The sequence below is a fragment of the Pteropus alecto genome, unplaced genomic scaffold (assembly GCF_000325575.1).
Source record: "Pteropus alecto unplaced genomic scaffold, ASM32557v1 scaffold164, whole genome shotgun sequence".
Lineage (NCBI taxonomy): Eukaryota > Metazoa > Chordata > Mammalia > Chiroptera > Pteropodidae > Pteropus > Pteropus alecto.
The window spans coordinates 23640553-23657311 of NW_006439568.1; the positions used below are offsets into that span (position 1 = coordinate 23640553).

Sequence of the window (16759 nt, forward strand, 5' to 3'; positions counted from 1 at the left end):
AAACCTGGAGGTACAAGGCAATGAACTCTCCAGGGGGCGACCCTTGACCAGTAGGAATGAGAGCTAGTAAATAGATTTCCCTCTTCTGGGCCTCACGTGGACAACTTGGAGGCGCAGTCACCTGCCCCCATGCACCACGCCCCGGGAGCACTCACTTGTCCCCAGTTGAATAATGCGTGCTTGGATTGGCTTTCACTCCTTCCCCAGTTCACTCTGCCCAGTCTCCACACTCCTGTTCCCTTAGGTCACTTCTGAAAATAAACCACCTGCATGTAAACTGTCCAGGCTCTGCTTTTGAGGAAAACCAAGCTCACGCATGCCTCAAGTAGTAGGGGCTACAGAGCAAGGGAAGAAGAGGCTGGAGACTTCAGGGAGGGCGCAGTGATCCAGGACATTCCCGCCCCTCCCTAAAGCCAGCAGCCCCTGCCCAAGGCTCATGCAGCTGTATAGGGTTGTTCTGAGAACAAATTATGACTTGTCCAAAAATTAATTTAAGGTCTTCCATGAGATGTTGGAAATGAGAGAAGGAAAGCTAAAGAAATGAGGTTTTAGCCTGGAGAAGAGCAAAAAGGTCGATAATTGACTTCCCCCAAATAAAAGGCTGGTTCCCAATGTTATCTGAGGTAAGGATGAAGCTAATGAGGCAGTTCGCCCATCAGCATGCTGCCGAGGGGGCGATGGCAGCTCCAGGTGAAGTAATGAGCTCCTTGTCATCAGCTCGTGATGAGAGGGCAAACTTACAGGGGATGATGTGGATGGCATTCGTTCATTAGACAGGAGCTTTTCAAGTTTTCTTCTCTAGTTCCCTCTTTAAAACTCAGAGCCTTTGCAAACTAAGATTTTGGTAGGATGGGTCTGCCCCAAGAGAGGGAATATTAATTGATCTGTAACCTCATAAACTCCACTATTCCAGTGACAGACACCGCTGAATTATTTTAGTTCTGATGCTTTTTCCAGAGTGGCTGTTTTCTTATGAGGTCTTGGCACCACCTAGTGGCTAACTTGTGCATTAGACCATATGCCTGTGCTAAAACAGCATTGTACAATTTAATACAAATGCCCTCTTTAATTAATGCATCAACAAAAATATATTCAACAATATATTTGTGGGTTAGGCACTGTGCTAGGATCTGAGGTGCAACAGAAATCAAGAGGCTCCCAGCCTAATGGAGTAGATAATAAACAACTAAACAAGAGAATTATTACATATTGTGACATCATCAGGAAACAAACTCCTTGTGTGATCGAAAATAATGTAGGCAGGAGGAGGCCTCTGAGGAATATAAAGTCAAGCTCAGAAGGATGGGATGAGAGGGGACGTGTGTGCAGAAAGCGTGGGCAGGGGCAAGAGGACATTCCCTGAAGGCAGAGCACAGCTCGTGTCAAATCATGGGGCAGCCAGAGCTCGGCTAGTCATTCACGGAACCGGAAGACCAGCGTGTTCAGGACACAGCGAGAGAGGCCGAGACGAGTGCGAGGAGGTGGGCGAGTTCCATGCTCGCAAGCAGAAGGTCGGGGGCTCTTCCAGAACAGAACCTGGCTAAGCATTAATTGTTTTTAAGGTTTTTTAAATTAATTTATTTTTTATGGTGGCATTCGTTAATGAAATCCAATAAGTTTCAGCTGTACTCTTTAACAGTAAGGCATATATATATAATATATATATATTTACACTGTGTTCACCTCTCATAGATTTCTTTCTGTTAATTTTTAAAAAGGGGGAGAAGGGAAATGCCATTATGTGAACTTGGCTGTTTGCCCTATCGAAGGACATCCATCAATGACAGCTATGTGCCCCACTCAAGACAGCCGACATCTGCTCCTTCCCTGCATGGTTCCCCATGACTGATAAGTTTCTGCATCCCTGGCTAATGACATTGGAACCTCATATAACCATCCAGAACAGTGGCTCTCAACCCTGGCTGCAAGTCATCTGCGAGCTCTTAAGAATCCCAATGTCCAGGCCACACCCTTGACCCAGTTAAACCAGGCTCCAGGGCAGTGAAAGCTCCCCAGGTGATTCCCATGTGCAGCCAAGTTTAAGACTAGCTGATCCGGAAGGATACTCCCCAAGAGAAAACAAACAGAAAAAGGCCTCATTTTACACTCCCAAGAAGTGAAGGATTATACAAGTAATGAGCCAGGCTGTTTTCGTTTTCAAGACCAGGTCGCTGCCCCGGGGGGGAGCCCCGCTCTGGGCCGCCCGACCCTCGACAGCATGCTCTCATTACGTTCCCACCTGGCTGCTTCACAATGCCGCCAACAGACCTGTAGGCTGGGCCTGCTAACGGCACAATGCTTGTAAGGTTCCCACAGCCTCATTACTCATTCATGCTCTTTTCTCAAGGTACAGGGGGTCCTAAGAGCCAGACCTCCTAAGACACAGTCCTCAGCCCAAGTTGTACATCCGAATGGGCTGGCAGCGTCTAAGAAATGTGATGTTTGGGGCCAACCCCAGATTTCTTTCTGGAAGGGGGCTTGGGCTGTCAGGTGATTCTCATGTGCAGCCAGCGATAAAAAGCCAATGTCGTCAAAGAAACAACAGCACCTATGGTCCTCCGTGGTCAGGAGTGCACGTAATCGCTGTGTAACTGGGGTTGCTGCTCCAACTGACTCGCAGTTGCTAGTCTGTGTTATCTTGTATCATCTGTGAAGCAGCCCAGTCCTGGACCAAGCTTCTATGCTCCCCAGGCCACAGATAGACCAGTTAAGGCTATTACGGAGTCCACCCAGCCATCAACTGCCCACCTCACTTCCCACTGGCTGGGGAGAAAGACATGTAGTAGGCAAGACAATGCCACAATGCACCAGCTTCCTGTTTCTGATGAAAGGAAAACAAACATTCAGGTTCCCACTGATCCGGCTCCACAACGGTTGGCAACAGGCGCTTCCGCCTCACAGGTACCGCACAGGTTTCTACATGAGCAAATACTGAAGCTGTTTTTCTTAGAAAACTACTGACATTATCTCAAAGCCTAGGTTACATACCAGAAAGGCACAGCAGTTAGTTACAACTGCGTGGTGAAATCCAGGTGATTTAAGTTTTGTTATTTCTGTTGCTCATCTGCATTTTCTAACTTTTTGAAGATGAATATGAATCATTAATATAAAAATATTACTTCTGTAATGTAAAAAAAGCATAATCACACAGAATCAATTCTGTTCCATACACATCTCAGATCTCAGGGTGTTCAGCTCACAACTCTTGACTTTTAGGGCACTTTCCTGGTTTGATGAACTCTGAAATCTAAGCCCCTCTGCAAGAGGACAGGGCCATATGTACTTATATGACAGCTCAGCAGGCATCTAGTGGGATCAAAATAAACACATCCCTGTATATTCCTTGAAACTAGTGCTCTCTGGAGAACAGCTATACGAAAAAGAAAAGGTGGGAGGGGGCACCTGTGAACCAGATTTCCCTCCTACAGGTGTCTGCAGGGCCTTGGCTACAGTAACGTTCACAGTGAATCTGCAACAGGAAGATACAGCCTACAGCTTTCCCAAAATTTATTTAGGTCTGGAACACTTTTTTCCAGGAAACATCTCAGGGATCAGTACTCCCAGAAATACATTTAGAGAAATGCTAGTTTAGTCTTTTAGCGCATAGTTCTTTGACCTGCCACCACAAAGCAAAGTAATTGTGCCCTGTCCCTGGTAACGAGGGCAGGCCACAGGCAGGGTGCTATACCAAACGCGGCTTGGTGACTCACAGCATGCTCAACTTCTGTCATCAAGCAAGCTAGGCCACAGATGAAGTGGCTTGGAGCCTAGAAAACAAATGAGGAATGCTCCAATAAATATTCACAACCGAACATCAGGTGACATTTTAATTTATTTTGTTTATAGACACCACTAAGTTATACTGTTTTTTTCAGTCTTATTTGGGTTGGACACAAATACATTTAGAGGCATGGTGAGAGGAAAAACATCAGACATTCCATCGGCTACTGTAATACTTGCTGTATCTCTCCCCAACTCATCACCCCCAAAGGTATTTATTGCCAGATGCTACTGCAAAAACACAATACATTTATAGTAAATAATGCCTAACTGTATAATTAAATTTTTAAAAAATCCCACTCAAGCTCTGCTAGAAATTTATGGCAAGAAAATAAGGGACTGAGGGCATGAGACATACATAGCAACCAAAAGTTAAAGAGCACCTAGTTTCTCTGGAAGTGGAAAAAAGCAGTGATGACCCCACTCTTGCTATGGGACCCTGCTCGAAATGTCAGGTGCACAATGTGATGGCATTAATGTTTAAAGGCAGTTTGTCACTTTAGTTTTCACTGTGCAGAGGTAAGTATTGCACTGTATAGTCACATTTCCCAAATTTGTTCCTAAGAACTGGTCCTACAAGGTGTTCCCTGCAAAAGGAGATTTGGGATCAAAAAGTTTCAGAAAATACTGTAGACTATTATTCACTTCCTGGAGATTCACAATGTACATTATCACATGGACGGTTCTAGAAGACCTTCAAAGAGAAATGCTTAACTATATTTAACTCAGAGTTTTCCAAATCAATCTGACCTTACAATCGCTTTTTCTTTTTTCTTTAGATTAAAACATTTCATAGAACAAACTTTGAGAAATGCTCTTCTATGGCTTTGAGAAATTTTTTGCATAAACGAAAAGTGCAGAAGAATTAAGTAACTCCTAGGATCACGTGCTGATCTACAACAAAGAGGACGGACGGGGGTGACAAAATCATAGCTCCCCACTCTAATCCCACCCCACCACGCTTGCCAGAAACCGAGCCTCCCTGAGAAGAGGCGGTGATGCATCCTCCACAATGGCCTTCTGCACAGTGGGAAGTGTTAGGCGTGCTGATTCCAGCAGAGAACAGAGTGTGGCCCAGACGTTTCATGTTCAAAGGCCAGTCTGTAGTCATTTCCTCTTCTGCAACAATCAGATCATTAAACAACCATCATTGCTTGTTACACAACTACGAGGTTTTTCAAAAAGACCTGACAGCCCTTTGCTCCTATAAAAAAAAAAAGGGAATGAAAAAATGTAGAGCTTCTAATTATTTTCAGCAAGAATTATACAGACCAAGAAATCATAACAGAAAAGCTTTTGGCTATATATGCAAAATAATTTTAAAGTACTATGGCAAAGACACAGAAAAACGGAAATCAATGAGATTACTGGAATGTAAACATTTCATCCATTTGCATAATATGTAATTTTTTAAATTCTCATTTCCAAGAAATTTCACATGATATTTTGAAACAGAGACAGTAAAAACAAAATTCTCCAATTGTGGGACTTGGCAAGCACAATTACCATCTATACCCTGCAAGGATGTAAACCGGCCTTCACACCTCAATAGCAATTCTCGCAAATCGATACTGCAGAGAGGCAGGAGGCCTCAGTAATACTAGGCCCCTCTCTGCTGCTGGCTGGCTGGAGAGCATATCCAGCAAGCCTGTCAAACTAACAAACCCCAGGGCTTCTCCACAGCCAACAGCCATAGAAAAATCTCCCTGTGTGACATAGCCAAGGAGAACTCTGGAGCAGTGAGAAGTCACATTGGGGAGAGGGCCTGACCACAAGCCCAGGGTTGGAGCTCGGGGTGCAGCTGTGGGGTCCTCCTCTGCCAGGCCCTCAGACACAGCACGCCCTTGGTTCTGCCTCTTCTCTATTTTCTTCTTCTCTTTCTGTTTCCGGATCTTGCTCTTGAATGGGTCGCTGTGCTTGGGTTCCTGGGGCCCACAGTAGAGCTGATCCCGACTGAGCTGCAGGAAGTCTTCTTTGGCTGGGACACAGATCATGGTGTGTGGCTCGGGGCTGCCCTTCCTGAGCAGCGACAGGCCAACCCACACCAGGGCCCTGGGGAAGCGGTCCAGGACGGACAGGCAGGCCTCTCTGGTCAGTTCTTGCTGTCCTCTCCCGGGAGCTCGCCGGGCTGCCCGACTGTCACCTGAAATGGGCCCACACCAGGCTGACAGCAGCTTCAAGGACGTTCTATTCCTGCATGAAATTGGAGACATGCATTTGAGAATATGTTGTTTCAGGAGAAAATATGCAATTAGATGATTAGGCATTGCTAGAGTTAATTTGAGTTTTTAATACTCTGTACGGAAAAGGATCAGAACCAATTTTTTAAAAAAAATTAAAAATATACATTAATGTATTTTTAATCATATTTTTCTTTTTATGTGTCTACTATTCTGAGATAGAAAGACTAAATGTTTAAGAAATTGAAGGCAGAGAAAAATAAGAAAGTGAGATAGAATCTAATGCTATAATCATAGTGAGAGGACTAAAGAGATGATATTTTGATTAGAAAAGAAGCTCTAAGGGGGTTATATGAAAAGTAAAAAAGGATATGAAATTATGAGGTTATTATACAAAAAAAAAAAAAAAAAAACAAGTATAAGGCAAGAGGGATAAGCATTTTTTCAAAAAGAGAGCACTGAGCACCGGACAACTGATAAGCAAAATCTAACAGCCTGCAGGGCATTGTGAGTAGGACACATTTTACATGGTAGCCCCAATGATAGGACAATTTTACAAGGAATCGGTACCTAACTGGCCACAAATTGAGATCATTCAAAAGGAATGAGAAGAAATCTAATTTAGTGATTTAAAGTAAGGAACGCTTGCTGAGAGTCTGCAGAGAGGACACGTGTGAAGGTACTGCTTTGTGAGCAAAGAATGAACTAGGTCATAAAAAAAGCTGCCTCGGTTTAGGCTTATGGATGACAATATCTCAAATCATTTCATCACTTAGTATCACGCCCCAAATCAAATGTGGTTTAGCTATTTCCCTGAGTCCTCTATGAAAGTCCATAAATTCACCTGGGCTTTGCATAAAGGAACAACGATAACTTTAACACCTTATAGCTCGGTCTTTATTAAAACAGACAAGCGAAAACACATCTGGAAGTCATGTGTACTCACCTAAGAACGCAGAGGAGACTGCTGGTGGCATCTTGGTTCATTTCCCACTCAGTCCCCGCCTGGGCTGGACACTCTGTGTCCATTGCTCCTTCAGGCTTGCTGGAGTCATGTAGGGATGTGCCCGCCTCATCAGACACCTGATGAGTTTCCTCAGGCGTGGGAGGACAAGGCACCCTGTCTCCCCTCAGGTCACTCTCCTCACTGCTTGGAGAGGAAGCTACGGACGACTCCTCTTGGGCCTGGACTCTTGATTCCCAGTCTTGAGTTAGCTGCTCCCAGGGACAACAGAAAGGTGCCAGAGTGCCAAGCTTAACATAGTTGGGCCGTTTTGCAGGTGGGCGTCTAATGAAAACCAAAGAGGAAAGCCAATTTTTAACAATTTAGCACTGGATAACTAAAACAATTATGGCCATTGTACTACATCTCTATTTTAAAAACATACAAAGAAAAGTTTTCTAAGAAATATGATAAAGAATAACCAACTCCACTGGCCAGGCTTTTTTGTTTTCTTTGGTTTTTACTTTGATAATGCATCTAGGAAGTAGCCCCATGTGGCCACTGCATAACTCTGGGGAGCACCATTGCTGGAAGTCTGTAAATGGTATCTCCGGAGTTGTGCAATGATGTCCCTGCACATTTACAGGGTTCTCAGTTCAAAAGGTACAAAAGGTGTGATGGTGAAGGTTTTCTCTCGTTCTTGACCTGCAGTGACCCAGCTGCCCTCCAAAGAGGCAACATCATCCTCAGATTCTCATATATCCTTCTGGAGACATTTTATGCACATATAGGCAGATATGTACATATTTCTTTCATTTTTTTACCCTATTTTTACACAATGGTAGCATACCAGATACATTATTTCTTGCCAAGCTTCACTTTTTTCACTTAACAAAACATCTTGGAGATCATTTATATTAGTATGTCAAGAGATCCTCATTCTTTAGTAAAAGGCTGCATATCTTATCCCACCGTATGACTACACCCTAGTTTATTTAGATCGTCCTCCACTGCAGGACACTGGTTATTTTCAGGGTTTCACTTCTACAAACAATGCTGCAATGAATAACCTTGAACCTGTTGCACAAGCACAAGTACATCCACAGGATAAATTCCTGGGAGTAGAACTGAGAAGGCAGAGTATTATTAGCATTTTCAATTGTGACAGATATTTCTAAATTGCCCTCCACAAAGGTGATGCCAATTGACTTTTTCTGCAATGCATGACTTGGGGAGACCCTCTGAGAAATATTGTGAGCCAGTGAGAAGCAGGGTCTGCTCTGGTACTTACTGACCCCAAGAGGTGGGGAGCGGCCTGGCTGCTGGCCATTCTGGGCTGGAGGATGGTGTCCTCAGACTGACGGTCTCCTCTGGGACAGACCCCACATCCCTTCCGTTTTCCTCTCACTATGTGCTGTGCCCCAGGACACCAAACTGTTCTGACCTCCCAAGAAAGGCAGCTGGTGAAACACTTCAGGGCACTTCCTCACTCAGATAAGACACTTAAAAATATCCAATCTCACTAGTTAGCTAACAAAAAAAATTACGACAATGACATGCCATTTTTCACCTACCTATTCTGTCAATATTAGAAGATTGGTAATATCCTGTTAGTGAGAGGGAAGGAGAACGAGCACCCTCGTAATCACAGGTGAAATCCTAACAGCGATCTGTCAATAGAATACCAACCCTTAAAGTGTGCATCTTTTTATCTAAACCAGAAATCTTATTTATGGGATTTAGCCTAAGGTCTATGCTTCTTTTCCCCTACAGCTCCTCTCAGGCGACGTCTGTTTCTTTGCACGTCCCACGGGCCTGGACACGGCAGATGTCCTCTTGATGCCCCAGACCATTCTTCTTCCTCTTCCGGCTTCCCTGAAGCACACTGCCACCAGATAAACCACTGGCTCTCCCTCTTCAGCCAGGTCCTCCATCCACTTCTCAGGCAGCCCCCATTCACCTGCCCCACTGTCCTCCCCTCCGTCACACTCCTGTCATTCTCAGTGGCTTCAGCAGCTAACATATCACCCTTCTAACACCCTGGCCTACCAGAAACTTCAAATCCTCATTTCACATCTTTCATTTCACCCCACCTCGACCACCCACTCTCTTGGCCACACCTTCGTTTTGGTCACTGCTAATAGCTGCTCCACCTTAAAATCTCAATTTCAAGTATCCTTCACTCAGAGTGATGCCTTCTATTTTTCCAGACCACTTCACTCTCCTCCAAAACAATCCCTCGACCACTGGAACCTCCTCATGGTTTACCACTTCCTCACCGCTCCCCACCATTCTCACATCTCTCTCCTCACAAGCTTAGATGCCACGGTTCCTCACATAAACCGGGCAGAGCCCGCTCTGGTTACTTTCTAACTGCCATCTATCCCATGGCAGCACCTGACTGGCAGAACATAGCTAGGGAAGCGTACACGACGGTCATGAATGGTCTTGACGATACTCGCGTGGACTTGCTTCCATTTCTTACAAATCTCTCCCATCTCTCCAGTCGGTTCTATCTTCTACCCTCCCAGAAAACTGTTTACTTTGATTCCCCTCCTCAAATCTCTGACAGCCTCTCTCCTTTTCTTATTCTTAGCTATTATAATCTTGCTCTTTTTTACAGAGAAAATGGTCACCAAGTACGACTGAACCTCTCCACCAGAGTCTAACCTCCCAAAAATCTGTGTTCACATTTCAGAGTAATCCTTCCAGCCTATTAAAATGAGAGGACTGAGCCTGATCCTCTCGAATGCCTTACTTTGAAATGCATCAAAAATAAGATGGATTGTTGGACTGATTAGGGGATGAACAGCAAAATGTTCTGCCCTGGATGTCACCTAGTCTTCCAACTCTAGGACTTTGCTCTTGCAATTTTAGCCTCCCTCTGCTCTCCTGGATCCTTCCCACCAGCTTGGACACATGTGCTTCCACCAAGAATGTAAGCTCATTTCACAGCGAAGGAAACCATTAACAAAACAAAGAAGCAACCCATTGAATAGGAAAATATCTTTGCAAATGATATATCTTATAAGGGGCCAATATCAAAATATATAAAGAAACCATACAACTCAACATCAGAAAAATCCAATTAAAAAATGGGCACAGGACCTGAATAGTTCTCCAGGGGACATACAGACGGACAACAAACTCATGAAAAGATGCTCAATGTCACTAATCATCAGAAAAATGCAAATCAAAACCACAGTGAGGTATCGCCTCACACCTGTCAGAATGGCTATTATCAAAAAGACAATAAATCAGTGTTGGCAAGAATGTGAAAAAAAGGAACTCTCATGTATTGTTGATGAGGTTGCAAATTGGTACAACTACTATGGAAAACAGTATGGAGATTCCTCAAAATTTAAAAATAGAACTACCATATGACCCACTTCTGGGCACTTGAAAAAAAAAACAAACCAAAAACACTAATTCAAAAAGATACATGCACCCTTATGATCACTGTAGCATTATTTATAATAGCCAAGATATGGAAGCAACCCAGGTGTCCATCAATAGATGAATGAATAAAGAAGTGGTGTGTGCACACATGCGTGCACATGCACATACACATACACATAATGGAATACTACTCAGTCATCAAAAAGAATGAAATCTTGCAATTTGCAACAACTTGGATTGACTGGAGAGAATTATGCTGAGTGAAATAAATCAGACAAAGGCAAAGACCATATAATTTCACTTAAAAGTCGAACCTAAACACAAAACAAATGAACGAACAAAAAAATACCGGAAACAGACTCACAGATACAGAGAACAAACTGATGGTTTCCAGAGGGAAGGGGTGAGGGAAGGATGAAAAGGAGAAAGGGAATAAGAGGTACAAAACTTCCAGGTATAAAATAAGTCAATCACAGGATGCAATGTACAGCACAGGGAATGTAATCAATATTATAATAACTCTGTTCAGTGACTGATGGTGACTAGACTTATTGTGGTGATCACTTCATAAGGTATATAAATGCTGAATAACTATGTTGTACACCTGAAACTAATATAATATTGTATGTTAATTATATTTTAATAAAAATATAGCTCAATGATGGCAAAAACAGATTTTGTCTGCCTTCCCCGCTATAGTGTCAGCACTTAGAAAGGTGTTTGACACATAATAGGCTCTAAACAGATGCGCTAAATGAATAAATCCAGACAAATACATAAAGATACATATGGAAAACTGTTCAGAGAAGTACATAGCAAAAATTCAGAAATAATTAAAGAGCCACTGGTAAATTGTAATGCATCCATACTGGAGTCCTGTGCAGCCACTCAGTTATATTTCAAGCAAGAGTTGGCTAACTATGACTCACAAGCCCAACCTGGCCCATATATGACCCATGAACTAAGGATGGTTTTTTTTACATTTTTAAATGACTGAAAACAAACAAAAGAATATTTTATGGCATGTGAAAATTATACGACATTCGAATTTGAGCATCCATAAATAGAGTGAGACTGGAACACAGCCATGTTCATTTGTTTATGTATCTGTGGCTGCTTTTTACACCACAATGGCAAAGTAGAACAGTTGCCATGGAAACCAAAGGGCCCATAAAGCCAAAAACAGCTATCATCTAGTCCTTTACAGAAAAGTTCACAAACACTTGGTTAAGAGTCATATTTATTGATATGGGAAAACACTTAATAATGTATTATTAAATGAAAAAAGCTGGTTTCGAACTACTATGTATAATATTCTTTCGAAAAAATTTGTATCATAAAAAATTTGTATGCATAAAAATGTCTAAAGGGTGGGAAATAAATATTATTGACTATTACAATTTAATGAACACATAGAAGACCCTCAGCTAAATATTATAGGAGGCACAAGGACATACAACACAGGATCACTGCCCTCAAGTTAACAATCCAGGAACATAGCCCATTCATTCATTTACTCATTCAGTCATTCATCCATCATTTAACAGTTGGAAAACCAGGCACTGCCTGTCTCTGTGATTGCAGAGTGAACAAGAAAGCACAATTGTGGAGCTCAGAGTCAAGGAACTACAACATTCAATTATTCACTCATTCATTGGTCAACAAATAACTGTTATTAAGCCCACTGTGTGCCAGGCACTGGCTAGTACTGCAGATGCTACAACAAGCAAAAGACTTTCTGTACTTCCAGGAGCCTACGTTTAGCGGGAAATACAGGTTTCCCAATATTAGCATGTACTTCACAGTATAAAGGAAATAAAGCTCCTCACTGGCCACTCCCCCAATGGGGGGAGGGAACAGCAAGGAAAAAAGTGTAGATACAGAGAAACCTAAATGTAATGACAGCGCTTATGTCTTTGGATGGAAGGAATACACCAATTTATAAAGTATTTTTATGCATTTCCATTAATATGTATTACCTCTATAACCAGTTATAAAAAACACCATTCTGAGGGGGATGACTGAGAATCTACTAACAAGCACCTAAAACTCACGTCTCTAGTTCAGGTATACATCATTATTGATGTAAGCAAATGACCAAGAGAAGAGTTTGTAGCCCGGATAGGCCTATAAAAGCCAGATATAAGACAATCTTCTGACCTAGTTATGTCTCGGTAATGCTGAACTCAAAGAAAAGCCTCTGAAAACTCCACGCTATATGGTAAGAGTTACGAAAGCCATTCTAAACATTATTGACCAGTATGACTAGGCACTTCTCTTCCTCTTAAGACATTATCAAACTGGAGAAGCCAATTTCTTACCTTTTGTACTTCTCAAGAAGATTCTGGGCTTGCTCTTCAGCAAAGAGAACTCCAGCAGGGCAGTCTGGGAAATCGCCTGGGATGTAAGGTGACCTTTTATACTGAGAATGCACTATAGCCTCTTTTAATCCTCCAACTCTTGCACCTCGATAGATCTACAAGAAATGTCAAACAGATCTTATCAATAACCAACTTAAAGTGAAATTGTTTGTTTATATGGGGAATATGGGAAACAACCTAAATGCCCATTGAAAAGAAAATAGATAAATGCATTGTGGGAAAACCTACAACGGGTTACCATACGATAGTAAAAATGAATGAACTAGAGCTTCATCAATCAACAGGGAAAAATCTCAACATTAAGTGAATATACCAAGTTGCAAAAGCATATGTACAGTGAAGTATATAAAATTTAAAAATACATCAAATATAGTTATTTTGTTTTGGGATACAAACATACTTTAAAAAGCTATAAAATCTGAAACTTCGTTAACCAGTGTCACCATAATAAAAAAAAATTTAAAAAAGGAAAAAAAGAAAAAGAGAAAGCTATAAAAACATGCGTGATAATGACAAACACCAAAAACAAGAACAGTGATTCTTTTAGAAGGAGGGAGGGAAATGGAATTGGAGGGACACAGAGTGCTTCCAATGAACGTGTAATGTTTTATTTCTTAAGCTGGATGGTGGATGAAGGATACACAGACGTTCATGATATTAATATCTATACTTTTTGTATGCTTGAAACATTTCACAATTTAAAAATCTGAATTATTTTTATTACTCCTAAATGATTAGCTGAATGTCCCTTGCACTAACATAACCACTAAAAATAATTATCTGCATGAATTTAACAGCCTCACATGTCTTTAATACTCTCTAGCTCAAAATATTTATACCTACCAAAAAAATCCTCACACATTAGATTTTAATGAAATATTTAGCTTCAATTAATAAAATGTGGTCAGCACTTAAAAAACAAAAATATATTCTATATATCTATAAAAATTAGAAAATTATAAAAATTGCTTTTCAACTTTAATAAATTTCCTCGTGACAAAACAAACAAACAAACAAACTCTATATTTTGTTGCCACTACTATGCAAAACTCAGGCCACTTTTAAAATCTCAAAAATAAACACTATGTCACTACAACTCCTATAAATAAAAACCTAGTTCCAGGGACTTTATAAAGTATCTTGTATCAGAACTATAGCTCTAAGGGCAGAAAAAGAGCACTCAGTTTCTAAATTGTGCATAAAGTTTGGAATGTTTTCAGCCCTGAGTATTTATTAAGAATGTATTTTAAACGCTGCAACTCTTAAAATCAAAAAAGAACTTACCAATGGGATCCAGAAAGCCATGCCCCAGCCCTTTGGTAGGAGGACATCCCAGCCACCTCCCCAGCCTCGTCGGTCATCACCAGTCACTTTTCCCGGCTGCTGAATCAAAAGTAGAGGTATCTTGGATTCATGGGGACCTAAAACAAGCTGTGACCCAGGCACCAGCAATTCACTTCTCTTCCGGTTTAAATCCTAAAGTGGAAGAAAATAATTCAAGACAAACAACCCTAGTCTTCTAGGAGAGTCTACTGGGTCTCCCTATAAGAAGCTTTAGAAAATAAATAAATGTGAGCCATTTTAAGTATGAGGTATTCCTCCTACAACAATTTTCCTCTATACAAGTGTTTGGTAGAAAATGCCAAATTATCTTAAATTAGGGTAGAATATACTAGATGATTCAAAGTTATAAAATAACATACATTCATTCTGCCAATCTCTTATATCATGATTAATCTTATATTTTTATACTGTCCCTACATTTATTTTGGTTAAGATTTGCTGTCAAAAAGTACAATTAACACCTTCTCACGGAAGGGAAAATGGAAAAATATTCTAGCTCTTGAGAAAATTTCTCGCCAGGTCTTAAAATAGAAGATACTATACATTATTTGTTATGTGGACAGTAGGGCCTAGGTAACAACATCCTCTCGGACTTTTCTTGCCAGCTGTAAAAAGAGATGAACAGGTATGAAAGCGGCCTGTCATTCAACAGAGAAAACCACCCAAGAGACTGTCCCCTCATCAGATCACTTTGTAAATTATATGTCTAAGCACTACACTGTACACCTGAAAATAACGAAATATTGAATTGAAAAATAGAACTCTAATTGAAAAATAGAAATAAAAAAAATAAATAAAAAAATGTCTCCACACTGCAAAGTCTAACCGCTCCTCACGGATGCTCCTCAAGCCATGACCAAGTCCTGGTTCTCCTTTTTCACTTTTGGTTAGTTCCCACTACCATGTACACGTCTGCGATCCCAAAATATCTATCTTTGAGCCCTGACTTTTCCCCCTGGGACTGAAACTTCTCCCTCGGACTCTGCTCCTGGGAAGTCCTGAGGGCCCCCAAACTGAATTTATCCAAGATTAAACCCATCTTGCCCACTGCATTCACTCTCCTTCTGTATTCCCCAGCTAGCTGAAAGATGCCACAATACTGAGTTCATTCCCTTATTCATTCATTCATTCATTCATTCATTCATATATTTACTGTTCATTAAGTCATTCGCTCAAATATTTTTACTGAGCACCTGTTATGTGCCAAACGATTTTCTAGAATTCGGGAACGCAGCAGTGGTAAGTCAGACTGGTTCTGGCTCTCTTTCAGCTTAGCTCCTCGACCCAAGCTAGACCTTTAGGAGCTAATCTACAAGCAGCCTCCTTTCGCACCACCCATCTTCCAAACAACCACTGAATCATGTTGATTTTGCCCTCCAGGAAGATGTACTAAATCCCAGCGCCTGCCCTACAGCCACACGCCCATAATTCAAGCCCCTATCGTGTCCTATGTATCATGGGTTATTTCCAGGGTCTCCCTTAAAGCCATCCAACCACAAGTCCTCTCTCCAGCTCCTCCACCCAAATCCCTATCCCTAGTCTCATCCACCCTCTACAGTGCTGCTGGAGTGAAATCTGACCCTGTCATGGCCCAGCTTAAAACCTTCAATGGTACCTTACCTATTCAGTCCAAATCTTTAAAATTCCCCAAGGTGTTTTATGTTCTGGTCCCTATTATCTCTCCAGTTTCATCTCCTGCCCCACCTTTGACTCCAAGATATTGATGTACTTGGAGATTCCTGAATACATCCTGTTTTTGGCCTGGGCACTTGCACATGCTGTTCTTACTTCCGGCAATCCTTTCTCTACAGCAGCTTTGGTCCCTGGCCCTTGGCCCCAAGAAGTCTGGTTAATTCTAACCACCACCTAAGAGTCAGCTCAAATACCAGCTCCTCCATCCAGGAAGCATTCCCTAATTTCCGTAGTCTGGGCTTAATACCCCTTCTTTGGGCTTCCTTTGTACCCTGTACTGCTCTGACCATATCCTAGTCAACTACCCCAACATCTAATATTATACCTGGTCTTGGTAAGAGCACAACCATTGTGAAATTAAGACAAGAGAACAAATAAAGACAGAAAACACTCTAGGGGGAAAAAACAATCAAAGAAAAACATGTATTTAAACCATGAGATTATTATTTCAAGAAAAGGTCTTTGTATTAACTTTTCTAGAAATAATTCTTCTCTAAGAACAGAAAAAAAACCCTATATATATATCTATATATATATATATCATAAGGGACCAATAAATTGTTTGAAAGTAAAAGGAAGTCAACAGGATTCTACAAAGTATGAAGTAACTTTCACAGTCTCTTGAGTGATGAATTTCAACCTATCTTCATGACTTTACCAATAATCTTTACACCATTAGTTAGTTACCTGATCCGAGATTTTATTCTCTGTGACATTCTTACAGATAGCTCGGTTCCAAATAAAGCTATGTGTACACTCCACAGGCACACCCTCCAGAAGCAGCTGTCTAACTTTCTCATTATCTAAGAGGGAAAAGAAATAGCCTTCAAACGACATCCTTTAGATCAATGAAGTCAAACTCTAAATGTTATTGGTTGACCTTTTGTTACAAGAAAACACTTTACAGGCACGTAACTTCTCTAGAAGTATTTACTGGACTAGATAGTAAGTTATTCTTAGAGTAGGTTTTGCAATCAGTGAAATAGCAAAGGCTCCAAAACTTATCTTTTGACATTTATTTTTACTGTAGAAGACACAAA

The 16759-nt window shown here is 41.3% G+C and overlaps 1 protein-coding gene across 2 annotated transcripts in view; it reads right to left on the reverse strand.

The window, feature by feature from the left end:
- Window positions 1-3814: 3814 nt before the first annotated feature.
- Window positions 3815-16759, reverse strand: part of POP1 (POP1 homolog, ribonuclease P/MRP subunit) — a 33261-nt gene continuing 20316 nt past the window's right edge. For both annotated transcript variants that reach the window (XM_006916656.3, XM_025050133.1), the window contains exons 12-16: window positions 16407-16522; window positions 13968-14159; window positions 12624-12778; window positions 6907-7248; window positions 3815-5973 (exon numbers count right to left, since the gene is read on the reverse strand). In XM_006916656.3, coding sequence (XP_006916718.1) covers window positions 5319-5973; window positions 6907-7248; window positions 12624-12778; window positions 13968-14159; window positions 16407-16522 — 1460 coding nt within the window. In that variant the 3' untranslated portion in view covers window positions 3815-5318. The remainder of the gene's footprint in view (window positions 5974-6906; window positions 7249-12623; window positions 12779-13967; window positions 14160-16406; window positions 16523-16759) is intronic.